This window comes from Pseudorasbora parva, chromosome 3, assembly GCF_024679245.1.
Source record: "Pseudorasbora parva isolate DD20220531a chromosome 3, ASM2467924v1, whole genome shotgun sequence".
NCBI lineage: Eukaryota > Metazoa > Chordata > Actinopteri > Cypriniformes > Gobionidae > Pseudorasbora > Pseudorasbora parva.
In genome coordinates, this window is record NC_090174.1 from 6502757 (window position 1) to 6520607 (window position 17851).

The window sequence follows — 17851 nt, forward strand, 5'->3', positions numbered from 1 at the left end:
AATTTTGGGTTTTGAGCTGTATGCCAAAATCATCAGTATTAAAACAATAAAAGACCTGAAATATTTCAGTTGGTGTGCAATATATCCAAATTATATGAAAGTTTAATTTTTATCATTACATTATGGAAAATAATGAACTTTATCACAATATGCTAATTTTTTTAGAAGGACCTGTGTATACGGTCCTTCTCAAAAAATTATGTGTGCAAAAATGGAAAAGAAATATAATATAGGACCAATGAAATGTGAACCCTACACAAATAGTAGGCCTACAGTCAAATGGTTCACAATATGCTTCCTGCTATAGGGGTAAGCTGTGTCATGTCAAGAGTAAGTTGAAACACTGTGGAATATAGGAACAATTTACATTTTAAAAAATTAAAACATGTCTACTGAAAAGTAGTCGTGTTGCAGAATAATACTTACATTTCATAAACCAGACAAGGAAAGCTTTAATATTCATAATATTTGAATATAGTGAAACAATTTACAATATTTTATAAATGTAGTATTTCTTGCAGTTTGACACACTGATCACTTTTCCTATCAGATAAACCTGACACACTTTACCCCAAAGACATATATCTTAAACACATTGTAAGTCACATTTCATAAAAGAGTGTCTGTGAAATGTAAAGCTTGTTATTATGTTGAAAAATTATTCATTTAAAAATTCATGCCAAAAAATGCATTTATTATTATATTTTTAGTGCTGGAAGAGCTTTGATATAAAACCTAATAATTATATGGAATGTTTTTACTTTACTAACAAATTCTAATCGCATCATGTGATGGTTAAAATACATCTGATTCTACTCTCGTTGACTTATTAAATATGAATTAGAGTTGTGTTTAAAAAATACACAATAAACGCAAATAGACAATGTAACTGTCAACGTATTTTGACTTTTATTTTTATTTAAAAAATTGATGTGGACATATGTGATACACCAGTCTTGAAACACGAGATGTTGCAAATGTACATAACTATAAATACACTGTAAGAAGAGCCTACTATAAACAAAGACTTCCTTTATTTATGCAGCTAAAATACATCATGGAAACCTGAGTATAGAGCAAAAGCCAGCTTGTGTCCGGCTAGCAATTTTCTGGAGAATACTTGCAAGATGTATAAATTAGAAGTTGCTTTATCTTATAAAATAGTTATTTCATATAACAATCTGAGTTTGTGAGAGATAATGCCAGCATGCAAATCAATCCATTCTGTGACCTCAGAGAAAAACTGTCAGTAATTCCTCTTAAATTAATTTATTTTCTTTCAGATTTAACTTGTCACTTAAGTATATTGAGATATTTAGGTCAAAGACACTCACAAACTTGATAAATCTGGAAGACGGTTGCTTGGAAACGACAACAATGCCGAGTCACTGAATGAACTGCAGCAACCAATACACCTCATTTAAAGAAATATATAAATAAAAGTATAATCTAGGATTTAAGCCATTGTTACGTTGCTTTTGAATTCATTATGATTTGACAAGTGTATTGCTTGACTCCTCACGAATTTTGATCTTCATTTGAACCTGCAAAAGTTTGTGCAAAATCAGTTGTGACAGACGGTTCACAAAATGTCACTCCTCATTATTAAATCCATAAAATAAAAAAGTTCATTACAATCATGGCCAAATTAGATAGCTTAGATTGCCTGGACAGTGACTACAGTATGCAATATATTTAACAAACTCTTTCTCTTAAATATAAGACCGTGATCACTAATAGATCAAGTCCTATCCTTCTTAAATGCACAATCATATATAATCATTTTAGAAAGACTCAAAACAGTCACAATTTTTGGTATAATTTATATTTGACACATATCTATATATAAATATATCTGTAGAAGAGTACAAAAAATACCTGTTCTAACATGAACTGAAGTGGATCATCTGGCCTATCAAAAACCAGTTTCTCTGTGATGTCCTGAAATAGCACAAATGCAGACCATGAGGGAAAAATACAAAACAGTCATGCTCCTAAAGGTGACTTCTGCTGCTAAAATGACATTTGTAGTTAGTAAGAGCTCATTTTTTGCTGTACTACTTATAAAGTTTCATTAAATAAACTGAAATCATGCAATAATTTAACCCCTTCAGACCCTGAGATCATCGGAATGGACATCACGTGTTTCTTTTTTGGTTAAACCAATCAAATGTTATGTTTTTATGATGAGTAGGCCTAATGCTGGTCACTCATTGGTCTCGGATCAACCAATCACAATGAAGATATTACCCTTAACTCAATCTGACAGGCATGTCTAACCAGACAGCAGGAGTCATTTTTATCTTTTATATGCAGATTTATGTTCACGTTAGCTTCATCAACTTGCATCTATTATAAACTTAATAGTATTAAGTGATATTCAAAGTTATTTTGAAGATTGCTGCAGAACATTTTTTAAAGGATTTTTAACGCCCATCAGCATGTGTTAAAAGATACCTCATGAATTATTGTGCCAGGTTGTGAAATTTCTGTATGTCTTTTCAAAGCTAAAATACAGAGCTACAAATTCTAATGTTATTTTGTGAATATTATTGTTAATTAATAAAATATTGTTAATATGATTTTATGTCTTCAAAGTGATCATACACTGCCTATGAATCTTTCCATTGGTTTTAGTGAGAAACAGCCACAGTGGATGTGAGATGAACTATACACAGCACCACACACACACACACACACACTCTTCCTCCACACACAGACTGATGCTATAATGCACACAATATATATTCCTCAAAACAACCAGCAACATAACACAAACACATCTACACACACACAAAGACATCCACAAATGCAGATTTACACAAACAACAAAAATACGTTTTTTTAGACTTTATATCATATTAGCTCTTTTCAGCATGATTATTGGATTGCTCTTTCTTACAGTATGTTCTTAAAAAAATATTTAAACACTAAATTAAAACGTGAGGATTTTGTATGTTGCTTTAAGTCATGAAAAAAAGTAAAAGAAATGTGGCATTTTTTTCTACAGATTTACCCACATGTAAACAAAAAAGCATACATGTAGAAAGAAAATGTGTCATTTTTTTCTACATTTTTGAAAGAGCAATATCAAATTGGTAAAACAAATTGCTCTGTGGAAAAAAATGTAACTTAGGTTTGAAGGGGCTAACATAACTAAACATTTTAACCGTTTTTCTTGTTATTTGGAAGTTCTATTAGAGCTCTGAATTGTCCTTCGCCATTTTGTGCAAAGCCATTCATCACTGTCTACCATTTTCTTCGTAAGAAAATATATCAGTAGCTGCAGCTTTGTTCTTTCTCACCTGAAAAATCTGAAGAATATTATGAGTCTCCATATAGTTTACAGAGCGTTCATAAGGGTCCGTGAACACTGAGGTAACACTCTCCGCACTCTCGGTGATCAGCAGTTTTTCTGATAGAACAGAATCTGCCATCTCACCAAGTTTATGCTAATGTAGTCAACTAAAAACGATATGTACAAAAAGTAAGTTGCGAAGGGCACTTCCGAGTACCATTATAACTCAAATAATTAGCGTTCGCTCTTTAAGAAAGGATATCAAATGCATTACCTCTGTTTAAAACAAAGATCAAACTTTGTCTTTAGTCCGTTTTATGTTAATAGAGAAACGAGACCGCGTATCTCGAGAAGGACTGTTTGAAATGTCACCCTGTAACCCTTAGCAACTGTATACAAAAGGCTCGGATGATGTCATTGGGCATAGTTCCCTCGGACAGCGCCTTTGATAAAGAACCGTGGGGAGTCTGGAAAAGGGTTGTTAAAAAAGCCAAAAACTGTGCTCGCGTGGTCGAAATGTTACTTCTGCAGTACACGTCAATTTTACGATCTATTTTTGGACAACAACAAAAAAAAAACTACCTCAGAAAATCTCGGGCTGACGTTTACAATACGGCCGACAAAAGGAAGGAGGGGCTAACCGTCGTTTCTAGGTTGCTAGTCGTCCTCAGCTGACACTTCGGCCTACAATGGGTGCATTTTATGTAGGGCAGACGGTGTGCGTGTCCCCCGGTGAACCTCTCGGTGAAACGTTGCTGTTCATGTTTATAACCGAAAGGGGGAACTCAATATCAAGAAAAGCTTGGAAGCAACGGAAACCTCCTACTAAGCGGAATGATATTATGGAGGAGAGGGATTGTTATGTGACGAAATACTTACGTGAGCCAAGGTCGAGGAGCTTTTATCTAAATAATATATAGAATATATATGCAAAACTCGGTTTGTAAATATGCCTCTTTTGACGTTTGACCACACAATGTGGGACGTCGTTGATTACAATTACATCGCTGCCAATATCCAAACATAATATTCATGTACGTACTGTTCATTCATATATTACCGTTTACACTAGACACAATCGTTCGAATGAATGATTGTATTACCGTTATATATATATATATATATATATATATATATATATATATATATATATATATATATATATATATATATATTAAACCGCGCATTAAAAAAATCACTTAGGCTTGAAGGTTGATTATTCCTCGTCTAGACTACAGACGATCGCTCGCGCGCACCCGCGTGCGCTCGCTCGCACACACACACACACACACACCTGTCATTGTCTAGACTGGGGGGTGTCGGGGGGAGGGGGTGCTCAGTGTGGCTGGGGACTCGTGAGCCACTATTGCATTATTTTGTGTCCGTCACAACGACTCTGTGAACGTATTGGTGAACAAAAAAGTTCGGTGTCACTTTTCACGATCTGATTGGCCCGCTATACCGTCAGCAACTCTCCTTACGTTTCCTTGAGGTCAGCTAGGGACGTTAAAAAATAAATAAATGAGAAAATAGAAATGCGTAGAAAGTAAAAGGCACGGCCGAACAATCTAGCTTGTTGGTCTTCAGACTGACGGGCAGCGTCCTCATCCAATGTGGGAGCAGATGCAATTTGGAGAAATTTATTGACACCGTCCCTAACCAATCTAAAGTAGGCTATCTATAAATGATCAACGTGCAGGATTCTCGGATGACTGGCCTTTTGATCGAGGATGGGACATGGATTTCAGGGAGTTTCATTCGCGCGCACCACACCGAATGACATTAATTTCGTGATGACGTATGCGCTTCTTTATGCTCCACAACCAAGCAGAAACTCCTCAAAAAGGCACACTTAACGGAAAACGGTGCACTTGCAGAGTGACCGATAATTAAGAAACTGAGGATGCGTAGTGTCCATGCCGGTTCAAACACACAACAATTGGATAAGGCAGAATAGTTTCACTTTCAGAGCCACAATGGAGCCAGTTTCAGCGTTCCTCGCCGCGCGGAAGGGAGGGCGTGCGGCTCACCGATTGGGGTAAAGTCATGTTGAACGATTTATATCACAACCTACGTGCTTCAAGAAAGTCCATTCTGTTCCAATCGCCAGTAGAAAGGCGTGGCTGCCCAAAATCTTCGACGAATAGTGAAAAAATGGGAGGGCACGAGTGAGCTGCGTGATGTCCTCTCCGAAGGTAGGCTGCAGCGTGTGTTTATTGATGAGATGAAAGAAGATGGAAGTGAGAAATGAAACAAAGTAAGGGACAATATTAATAAACTCAGTCCTTGCCTGGGGAAAACCGGGGAAGCTGTGAAGCGCTGTAGCCACTGGAGAAGAAAGACCCTTAAAGCAGCAGGTAAGAAATAGGGAGAGGGAAGGGAGGGAGGGGGAGGGAGGGTACTTATACCTACTATTTATGTTAGGCTATTTATAAGAGTAATAGCAGTCGTTCCCTAGATATGTGGTGAAAAAAACTTAAGCATGAGGCATGCACTAATAGCTCAAACACAAGACTTTAGTCCTTGTTCATCAATATTTGATACATAACGCAGCTGTGAAGAAAACTTCGTGAAATTACATTTAGTCATGAAAGACCTGGCACTCTGGATTACAGGAGTTCTCCCAAAACATCCCATGTTTGTCTGACATTAAACAAAAAGACTCGTGGTTGTCTGAAGTGACCGTCTCAGGTAAAACGACCGTATATTTCTACTAGTTTAACAGTTGTCAGGCTACGGAGACTTTGTGTGTGTGTAGTTTTTAGAAGTGGTGTTATTTCACCAGGCTGTGTATTTTAATATTTTGCGAAGTGTTAAACGCAACACTGAACCATGACACGAAAAGCACAATACGACTCAACGGAGCCGCTAGGGACTTCCCTACATACGACCAAAATATTTGATAGAATAACACCCGCTCTCTAACCGGAGGAAAGTGTCAAGATTAGAGCGCTACAAGACAAAACGTTTGGTTTAACGAGACGAGATAGAAATTATTCAAACATTTCAGCCGCTCCTCTGGAGTCCTAGTATTTTCCGGGCTACTGCTAGCCTAATATTTTATTGACTCCGGCAGATTTTGCGCGCTAGCCTATCTGAGACTAACATAATTGTTACCAATATTGATGTTTTGTGTAGATGTTGTTGGCAGGACGAATCCTATACGAAAGTATGGAGTTTTGTAGGGAGTGTATCTGGCGCTTTACCATGTCCGTTATTTGTCATCATTGAATTAGGATACGCAGCCTATAACGAAGTGAGCGAAATATTAGTCCTCGCACCAAGAAACCGAAATGTAGATAAATGCTCATCTGTTCTGTATTCTAATGCTTGTACTTACTGAATGACCTCTTTTTGACTCCGTGTTGTGAAGTGCCAGCTTGTTGCCTATAACGCACGCGTTTGTAGGCTAAGCAAACAATAAATCACTCGGCCATTTTAACACAAAAAACTTAATATGGCAAATCAGAGAGGGGCTCTCCTTCAATTTTTGGAGGTTGCGGGGCCTCCGATCACAGCGCTGATTGTATTGTTATCTGTGTGTAGTAGCTACGAGACGGCGGGTATGAGAACCATGTAGTGGAAAAACACACCAGACACATTTTTCATTAATTTATCATATGCCCTCTGTTTCCCGACGCTGTATTATAAAATGTCTGGCTTATATAATCTGTTTATTTATAGCAAATGACATGAAAAGGTTGTCGGTTATGAGGGGAGACTCTATCCGATGTTGGTTACTTTGATTATTGGAATGTTTTATCTGAGCCGAGAGAAGAAAAACCCTGTTGTTTTACGACATAAACACAATGCAATAATCTTACTTTAATTACCAATGTTAGCAGTGTGTTCGCTCTTTATTTATTTTAATTTTTTGGGATCTCTCAGACGGTCAATGCGGCCTTGGAAGTTTGACTGCACCTCTTTACTTATTGATGAGAAAAACACAACTTGGCCATATTTTATTGATCAAATATTACTTAGGATATTTTAAAAGTATATGAAATACAAGCAGATTTTTATTATTTTAAAAGAGGTTTGCACTTGTAAACCATGCATGGCCTCGGTTCTGTTAACCCCATGTGCTGCTCTTTAATATTTGCTAGCTTAGCCAGTCGTCAGTCTCCTAAACCTGTGGATGTCTGAATATTGTATTTATTTATTTATTTTTGTCTTTAGCCTACTTCAATAATACATGTTAAATGTCGGGAGTTTCACGAGGAAAACTTTAATCTCCCTCTTTGCATTTATTTTTTGATTCAGATGTATAGGCTAGGCGTGCATTAACGTATGGCATACGAACTATAAATCATCATTAAATATTACAACGTTTTATTTTTGCTTCTAATGTTATTGTAAATGCATACCTATGTCAGAAACAATATTTCTTATTTAAAAAAAAAAATAAATCTTGCTATACTTTTTTATTTTTTTATTTTTAGCTGATGCCGGCCTCCTTTTCATGGTTTTGTAGGCTAAATTCTTCGTGGTTCAGGGCAACGTCGAGTAAATTAACTCTTTCAATATCTATGGCAAATTATGTTTTTATTTTATTTATTTATTTATAGTCAGCTCATTTAATGAAAATACAAGTATGTGCTTTTAGTTTATGAATCAATATTTTTTCCCCCACGTGTAGCTAGACTGCTCTGCTTACGTGTTGTCCCTTATTATGCACCTGTTTAATTCAGTTGAAATCCTCTTTTAATCGCGTATGTGTATCAATTTCCCCTCTAATGTTTCATGGATGATTTGGACAGTATGGGGAGGAGGGCCTTGGCTGCGTTCAGGTTGTCTGTCTATCAGCTTTACCGACTTTAAGTTGCTGTACGTGTGAAAAATGGCATTGAGATGTATGTTTTACTCTAGTATGCCACAGTGTATACCAAATCCGAAAATAAACTTTTTAGTTATACTTGAATACGTTGCAAATACAAATACATGGAAGTCTCAGTCGCACTATGGAGATGCCTGTGTCTGTATTTCACGTGTTAATGCCCATTTGTCTTGTCACTTTGTAATGAGGCTGTAGCTCCAGCTCTGTCAGTTATGTGTGACACTTTTGTTTGTGAAGATGTTTGTGCCTTTTTAGATGTGATACCTGGATGTACATGTGACAGGTGTTTATTCATGAGTGGTATTGTTATTGAGAAGTGTTGTTGATAAGCTATATCATATAGGCCTATAGCTAAACATTAACTAAGAGCACTGCTTTCCCAAACATGAATTATCAAAATATGCAAGCCTATATTTATTTGGCTTATTTTTCCTTTCTTACTTGTTTGCACTGAATAGTAATGTGTGTATTAATGTGATTATTGATATGTGGTTCATATTGATTGTTACTTATATATAACGATGCATATGATAATAATGATAATGCATATATCAATATAAGCTCATTGAGTTTAATCATTATTATGGCAATATAAGAGATCGTAATGTTTTCACATTTTTTTATATTCATGGTCCATGACCTTTGAACAGCGTTTGTGGAGGTTTAATGATACAGCAAAGTGGTTTAATTTCTGTGTGCGATTATTGATTCATGCATTTAGCTTGTCATAGATGTAGTATTAATACATCTAGACCTAGAGTTATCGGCAACTACTATAATATTAATTTATATGCCTGTTCTTAATGTTCACTAAAGTTTTTAAAAAATGTTAAACATTCTTTTGTCTATTTTTGGGGAGTTGGAAATGATAAATTTGCCCAAAAGACAACAAATAAATCATGATCTTAGGAATATTGGGATTCGTAGATGAAAAGAAGGCATTGTGTGCTGTTTATTTTGGAAACATCAAACTCTCTTAGTGCTTCAAACATAATACTCACATGCCACAGCGAGACACTTTTAAAGAGTTCGTCATTTGGCTTGCGATTGATTATTTGACAGAATGACGCATTAGAAAAATGCTAAATTATAATTCATCAATTACAGGTGTACAAAATTACAATGATATTGTAAGATGATTGATCATAGTGCGTAGCGCCGTTCTAATTATACTTTGAATGGTACTTGATAGCATTGATTACTGTTATACTGTTTTCTGTACCAGCAGCAGAGCAGAGGTTACTAAGTCAGATTACAGGGATATCTTAACCATCTTACCAGTTTGGATGGTGACCTTCACTAATGTAATTAAATGTCAAGGTCAAACAATTCCTCTTTAAGGAATCTTGTGAGAATACAAACACAAACACACTTGTCCAGGTTAACTATGCAGAACGGGCCGCAGCTATACTGTACATTAGAAACACACACACAAACACACACACACACACACACACACGTCTTGTTCACTATCTTTGTGGAGACTCTCCATAGACGTAATGGTTTTTATACCGTACAAACTTTACATTCTATCCCCCTACACTGCCCCAAAACCTACCCAATCACAGGAAACATTCAACATTTTTACTTTCTCAAAAAAACTCATACTCTTATGATTTATAAGCCTTTTGAAAAGTGGGGACTGCTGGCTGGTCCCCACAATGTAGGTGATCTCAGGTTTTACTATCACAAACACACGCGCACGCGCACACACACACACACACACACACACACACACACACACACACACACACACACACACACACACACACACACACACACACACACACACACACACACACACACACACACACACACACACACACACACACACACACACACACACACAATGCTTTTTTTACTGTACAAACTGTATATTCTCCTTACACTAACCCAACCACTAAACCTACACATCACACAAAACTTTCTGCATTTTTACATTTTCAAAAAACATCACTTGTGTTTATAAGTATGATTTATAAGCTGTTTCCTCACAGGGAACAAGGATTTTTGATATTGCCATCCTTGTGGGGACATTTTGTCCCCATAATATAGGGTTTACCAGGACCACACACACACACACACACACGCTGTTGTATTTATTGTTTACAGGGACTTTCCATGGATGTAATATTTTGTATAGTGTACAAACTGTATATTCTTCTATCCCCTTACACTAAACCCACCCTTCACACAAAACGTTATGCATCTTTTGAATTTCAGAAAAATACAGTGTAGTGTGATTTTGAGCAATTTGGTTTACATTGTACATTGTAATACTTATATCATTAAACACATTTGTGTCCGCATAAACCATATATACAAGAACACACGCGCGCACACACACACACACATACACACACACACACACACACACACACAGTGCAAGTGTGAATGTCCGTACAGTTTTAATTCATGCAAATGGGAAGAACTAAAAAAATGTGGTACATTTTTTTCTGGTGAACTGGCATGCTCCTCAGCTCAACACATTTCCTAATACCCATTCTTATGTATTGTCAGGTGACAATACTAGTACACATTTTTTGAATCTATTATAGGCATTTGACCTTTTGGCTTTGCTTTCTATAATGTAGTTGCAACAGCTAAATTTCAGCCTGACGTGTTATGATATTTCATATCTTAATAATCATGTTATATTCATGTTTGATTGCTTGGTATCCTGTGTCTGTGTCACATGGTTTGAGGAAATCCTTGACCGTAGGACAGTTATCAGCACTCCTTTCCGAATTGATGTCCTGTATTATTTTAACATATCGTCAATTCCATGGTTTTAATTATGCAAAATTCATAACAAGAATTTTTATTCTGGGCCTAACCAGTAGGAGGAGTCAGTTTACTTTAGGTTTTTTTTTTCTCCTTGATTTTCTAAGATAAATTAAACTACTGTAAATATATCAAAATGGCCTAAATATGTAACTGAAGACAAAACAATAGGCATAAAACTCTAGAACTAAAGAAAAAGAAATAACAAAATTCAGAGAATAATTATTTAGAATAGATCCATTGAAATACTGCAACTTATTGTAAGAATTTTAATACGTGATGATGTTTCTCTTACGTAGGAGAATAATTTGACATCCAAACTCATGACATAGCCTGAGGGGAAACCATGGTAACAATGGTCAGACACAAGACACAGGCCATTTGTTCACGCTTTGATTTTCTCAGCTTTCTTTCATGGGTCTATATAACAATAAAAATATATGACCCCTCTTATCCAACTCTTTTGCAAAAATACATATATAAAATTAATCAGTATTTAAGTTTGCGTAATGTAAAAATGGTTTAACGATGATGCTAATATCCCACAAGGACAGAAAATGCAAAAATGATTTTGATGTAGCCGTTTGCTTTTCACACTGATCTCAGAGCAGTTTCTGAGATCTTGAAGCTATGATAACACTTGTGTTAGCCCTTGGAACTGGTTTGTAATTGGACTGTGAAGTTCCAGTGTTGGTTTTTTTGCTTTTAGTGAATGCTTGCAATGTAATTACTTGACAATTTAATCGGAGAGATATATCAGAATTAGCGAGCTATCCACTTTTCCTAATTGTGCTGAACATTCCCTTACCCCTAGGCTTTATCTTAGAAGAATCAATTCTATTCTTTCTCTTTTTTATTGCATATGAGGTTAGTCTTGATGAGTGATTTCCTAATGTTCACGCTATTTTAAAGGATGTGGAGATATGGCTGTTTGGACTCTCCAGATTGCACAGACACTAGATCTTTGATTCCTGTCAAGTTTCTGATTTTGGGTTAGAGACAGCGTTTCCCTCCACGTGTTTTGCTGCAACAGCTTGCGGATTTAAACGGGAATTCTTAATATAGGCCTCGACTGTACGCTAAATCCAGGTCAAAGTTGAAACCCCTTTGTCTTTTGTACATGTGCCCCTCTAAAAGTGTAATTGTGTTTCCTTGAACAGCAGCTGCTTCAGTGTTCGCTACTGACGGAGACGTCCTTGTGCTTTCCACCTTGATTTACTCCCAGTGATGCATTTTTCCCGCTTGTAACACATTGTAGTTTGTACTGTACGGCGTTCACCTCAGATGACCTGAACGAGGCAGCGTCACCTACTCGCGCTATCTTATTCACACACCCACATTGGGAAAACCAGTTTTAGGCAGTGAGGTTTAGACCTCACCTGGCAGACTAGAAACATTTACCTCAGAAAGAAGAGTTGCTTTGGTACAATGGGGATTTTCCACAGCGAGTGTGCCAACAACTCTTTCCCGCCCTTTTGCATACATAATTGTCAGTCATGTGTTGCAGCATTAACTTAGTGCATGTTTTTCTGCCTAAAGTTCAATGTGAACTTACACTTGTGAAATATGAAAGAATGTATTTTCAATATGACATTGTCACAATGCGAAAACTTGTGCTTTCCCAAGGTCTGTCCCTATTGAACGTGAAAAAAAGGGTCAGGGAGTTTGTTTTTGGTGCATGCAAATAAAAGCCTTCTTGTGCTTTTTTTTCCTCTTATATTTTAGTGTGTAGGCATAAGATAAGACACACTCATCGCAAGGATCTTTTCAGCGTGTCTCTTTAAATGCATAAACGAGTACACAGGCATTTCACTGATGTGAAAAATGTATCTTGGATTCTAATAGGGAAGTTGTATGTTTGCCAAGGTGCTTTCGTGTCCTCAGCTAACCCCGGTGCTCATATGGTTTTCTACAAGTCTTAGTGAGATCACTGCCATTTCTAAAGGAAAATATCTGGAAATGGTTTGTAAAAGAGAGATGAAAAAATAAAACAGAGGTAGTCAAAGAGTTCTCTCTCAGAGTTTGGCCAAGTTTACTTCTTATTTGTTTACAACTGGGCTGTATAAAACGGGCCCGAACGCAAGGGAGGGAGCTGCTTTGGAGCACGGCAGAGCACTCAGAGATAGAATGTCCTCCATTTTGGAGAAAAGGGCAGCTCCAAACGTGTTCACTCTTCCAATAGGAGAAGTAATAACGACACATGGGCTAACAGAGACGGTGGCGCAAATGGGGAATCGAGTAAAGGCTGTTTCACACATTACCACTCCACATTGTTAACAAGTCTTTATTGTTACTGGCAAGACTAGTTTTTGGTTTTTGAAGACGATCAGAGGTGTGCCGCGGAAAACAGTGGAGGATCTGGTGGGACAAATATATAATGTATCATGTTTCTGAGAAGACAACAACTGTCAGCGAATGCACACACGCGCGCACGCACAAACGCACGGAGAGAGAGAGAGAGAGAGAGAGAGAGAGAGAGAGAGAGAGAGAGAGAGAGAGAGAGAGAGAGAGAGAGAGAGAGAGAGAGAGAGAGAGAGAGAGAGAGAGAGAGAGAGAGAGAGAGAGAGAGAGAGAGAGAGAGAGAGAGAGAGAGAGAGAGAGAGAGAGTGTGTGTGTGTTAGCAAGGTATTCTGGTCAGGGATATAAAACAAAAAAAAAGATGTATATACATATATTTAAATCATGGAAGATTCCAGCTGCTGGAACCACAATACGTAGACTCTCCTTAAAGGTCACGATTGTGTGCCTGTATGTAAATATTTTAAAGGCGTATTCTGTCCCCTGAGACCCCGGTCTTAAAACAGGATCAGTTTGTGTTGTGTGTGTTGCTATAGTCTGAGGACATTTGTCTGTGACTTGTGTCTGGTTCATAGGGGAGGGAACAAGCCTCACGTTATTGCAGTGTCTCTATCCAGGTGTTGTTTATCCTACTCTGCATTATGTGGCCATTTTGTAAAGAGCTCTTGACGTTTTTATGGGTATGTATGAACTGGGCCAGCTTAAAGAGGACAGCTGCAGAACTGAGGACACATTTCGAACGTTTTGAAGTAAGAATGGCCTTGAAAACTCTGTGCATAGGTGTGCATACCTGTTGCCAGGACAGTTATTGTTGCCAAGGCAATTTGGCAGAGGAGCAGGTGTGTGAATTGTTTTCTGGCCAGAAACATTTTTGAGATTTTTTTAAATCTACAATTTCTTCACTGATTAGCAAAAACAGAGAATATGGAATCATACTTTTATGAATCTATGAATCATAGTAGTACTGTTATTGCCAATATTGTTGCTAATTTTGCTAATGACATGCATAAGGGAAATGTAATGTATACCGTGCGTACTTGTGTGTTATACAATTTACACTTATGTTAGGTATATGTACCTACGTCTAGGACAGTTGTAACAAGGCAACTGGACAGAGGGACTGTTGGAAATGTTTCTGAATTTTTTTATACACACAATCTGCAATCTAAAAAAGCAGAGAACAAAGATTTACTGCCTACTATGAAACATTTTGTAGCATAATTATCTTCGGATTAGGGCTGCAACAATTAATTGATAATAATCAATAGTAGCTGAGGTGACAGAGCAAGATACAGCAGAAAAAGTGTACACCACAAGTATGAGAGCAGTCCTCAATAAACGCTTTAAAGAAGGTGCTATAGTGTATGTGGCTAGCAATACCAGTGTGAGTGCTGGTATTGTTCAATGCAGTTGTAAGTCTTTTTACTATAAGTATAATATTATTATGTTATAATAATATATATGTTTGCAACATTATTATGTTGCAAAACAGCTTGTCCCAAAAGTGTGTGTGTGTGTGTGTGTGTGTGTGTGTGTGTGTGTGTGTGTGTGTGTGTGTGTGTGTGTGTGTGTGTGTGTGTGTGTGTGTGTGTGTGTGTGTTTGTGTGTGCACACACAGAAAAGGGAACGTGTGTGTGCAACGCTCTATATCTTCTACATCTTTCTACACTTTGTTTTAACAAATAAGCCAGCATTTATTATAGTGTAGACTTTTTAGCACATTGAAGAATTTTGGGCTAGATGTGAAATAGCATGCACTGTAAAAATATATGATCAATAAGTTATGGTATGTATTTTTTTTTACATTACTTTAACTTATCAAAGCAATCAACTTATCAAAAGTTAAGCAATTTTCAACTTTTCTGTAATTTAGGTTGAAATGACAAACTGTTTTTAAAGGTATAGCAACTAATAATAATAATATAATACGGAAAATAAAACATGTCAGTTTGATCAGATTCATCAAATAATTAATCACCAGAAATTGTTGCTGCCTTACCTTTTATTGCAGTCAATATTTTGATATTAGTGATTTATTCTACAAAATTATATTATTTAGTAGTTTAGTACAAAAGGTGTGTACCAGTATGTGGATGTGTTATACAAGCCGCTTTTTTGAGAATGGCATTTGATTTATTATTTTTAGAATTCATTTAAAGATTGTATTTTTCCACTTTAGGTGTGTTTAGCAAGAAGCTTTCACACATACAGGCTTTTATGGAAAATACATTTGGCCATTTAGAGATCATGTGTGGTCAGGACCTGTTGAGAAATACTGGTAAATGAGAAGCCTGTAATATTAGAGTTGTGTAAGTTGCACGATTCTGGATAAACTGAGAATTACAATTTATGAGTTTAAAATAGAGATCCCGAGCAGGAAAAACGTGATTTACTAGAGGTTCTGACAAAATATTAATAATGTTAATTGCTGCAGTCCATTTAAAATGTTTAATTCATTTGAATTAATTATAATAATAATAAAAAAAAAAATAGTTTGATTGAATGATTCAATGACTCGCTCATAAAATCCTCACTTGTTTCATTGCTGGATGAATCAGTGTTTCTGAATGAATCTCTTTAATGAATGATTCAATAAATGGTTCGTTTTCATTTAGGAATGAAATTGTGTGTGCAATTTTTTTTTAACGATTAATCATGAAGCTCTAATAAGTTTTAACATTACTTTTTTAACAGTTGTGTGAACAAAGATGTTAAATTATGGGCATGCTCAAAGTGAGGGAACGTTGATGTAAAAAGTATGCTTTGGGCCTTTCATTAAGTTTGGACAGAGAGGAAAAATGGCAGTGTTTTAATGTAATTTTCAATTATTAAAATCGCAGTTTAGTTATTTTAATGCCAATGTCTAAATCCTAATGTTGAAAAGCAAAGCTGTTTCTTATGCGGACAGTAGATGTGGTATTTTACAATATTACAACAGTTTAGGAGAGTTAATGTGTTAAAGCATCTAACGATATATTGTCCTGGAGTGTCAAACATAAAGAATCTTTTCATTGACCTTGACATGATGATATCATGATGTTTGGTTTCCTGCGTTTTAGTTGCACCTCATTACATTATTGGTCACACTTACTTGATTTAAAAATAAATAAATAATAATAATATTAATAATAATATTTGGATAAAACTGCTTCCCTTTTTCCTATGATTTAATAATAAAATACAATGCCAACCTAATTATCTTAGTGAGGATTTTTTATTCATTATAAAATCAAGATAATTGTAGCAACCTGACATTTTTTACTATATGACTTAAAAAAATATCAAAATGAATTTTCACTGAAAAACTTCATCATAAAGTTGGCTTTAAAGTAAATTCACCCAAAAATGAAAATAACCCCATGATTTACTCACCCTCGGGCCATCTTAGCTGGCTTAAGGGTGAGTAAATGACTTTAGTATGAAAGTATGACTTTCTTCTTTCAGATGAATACAATCAGAGTTATATTAAAAAAAAAAAAAATCTCTTCTGCTGGAACTAGACTTGCATTACCGAAAGCCATAGTTTATAAAATTATAAATATGGATTTTTTTTTAAATGATGGATGGTTGCACTTTTTTGGGCTTCAAAATCTAAGTTACCATTCACTGCCATTATAAAGCTTGGAAGAGCCAGGACATTTTTTAATATAACTTTGAAAGAAGAATGTCATATACATCTAGGATGACTTGAGGGTGAGTAAATCATGGGATCATTTTCATTTTTGTGTGAACTAACCTTTTAAGATGATTCGATTCACGTCATTGTATGTATGAATCACATTTCTAATGTATTTTTGGATAAATTAATAGATTTGGACAAAAAAATGAGTGCCATGTCACTGACCCATTCGTTTCCAGGTATTTGTTGCCAAGGTAATCTGGCAGAGGTGAAAGTGAATTGTTTAGCCAGTCTGACACAATTATACAATATAGCTGCAAGCAGCCATTATCGGGGCCAAGCGCAAAGAAGAAGACAAGACATGCCAGCATGGCTGGAAGTCTCAAGCCAACTGCAACAATGAGCCATTAAGGACCTATTAAGTTGATTTTAGGCAAAATAGCAGTCAAATTTTAAATACAGTCAATAATAATGGTTTAATGGTTTATCACTTTCGACCAATAGGTGTCACTGTTACGAAACTGATGTGGTTTAGTCAGATTGAGATGACAATGACACATGCAAAGTTTGGTGTCAATATGTCAAAGCATTGCAGAGATACAGCCTCAAGAGTAATTTTTGCATCATGGCTCAACTCTGTTGCAGTGGTATATGAAAACTGTTTTGTCTATCAATCCGAAATCCATAACTATTTGTCAGCATGGTCTGAAGACGATACGGATCAATTTTGGTGAAAATCGGACAAACGGTCTAGGATGAGTTTGAAAAAGTAGGTTTTTAACAAATAACAAGACGGAGGACAGATAGGTTTGCAAAATATGGCACAATTGGTATCCATGTTCTCGGCATGAGCCATTGACTGTATTATGACCAGTTTCATTACAATGGGTTAATTTAATCAAAAGTTATTCGCATTTCTGTACATTTTATTACAACTTTTGACCACAAGGTGGCGCTACCCCGAAACTTTTTGAGTATCTTCAGGACATGGAGCGGAAGACACATACCGAGTTTT

At 36.2% G+C, this 17851-nt stretch overlaps 2 protein-coding genes across 5 annotated transcripts in view; one reads left to right on the forward strand and one right to left on the reverse strand.

Annotated features, from left to right (window-relative positions):
* Positions 1-205: 205 nt before the first annotated feature.
* Positions 206-4295, reverse strand: tex55 (testis expressed 55). Of its 2 annotated transcripts, XM_067439911.1 has the most exons (5): positions 3881-4295; positions 3573-3765; positions 3306-3465; positions 1879-1941; positions 206-1544 (listed from the first exon to the last, which is right to left on the reverse strand). In XM_067439911.1, the coding sequence occupies exons 3-5, from the start codon at positions 3435-3437 to the stop codon at positions 1488-1490; spliced, it is 252 nt and encodes an 83-aa protein (XP_067296012.1). In that variant the 5' UTR covers positions 3438-3465; positions 3573-3765; positions 3881-4295; the 3' UTR covers positions 206-1487. The 2 variants fall into 2 exon arrangements, with proteins under 2 accessions (XP_067296012.1, XP_067296011.1); XM_067439910.1 differs by having other exon boundaries at positions 3306-4295.
* Positions 4296-4649: 354 nt separating this feature from the next.
* The window catches only part of zbtb20 (zinc finger and BTB domain containing 20), a 93033-nt gene continuing 79831 nt past the window's right edge, over positions 4650-17851 (forward strand). The window contains exon 1 of one of the 3 annotated variants that reach the window (XM_067437694.1): positions 4650-5493. The gene's annotated coding sequence lies outside the window, so the exon portion shown is untranslated. The other 2 variants (XM_067437691.1, XM_067437692.1) reach the window with 2 other exon arrangements.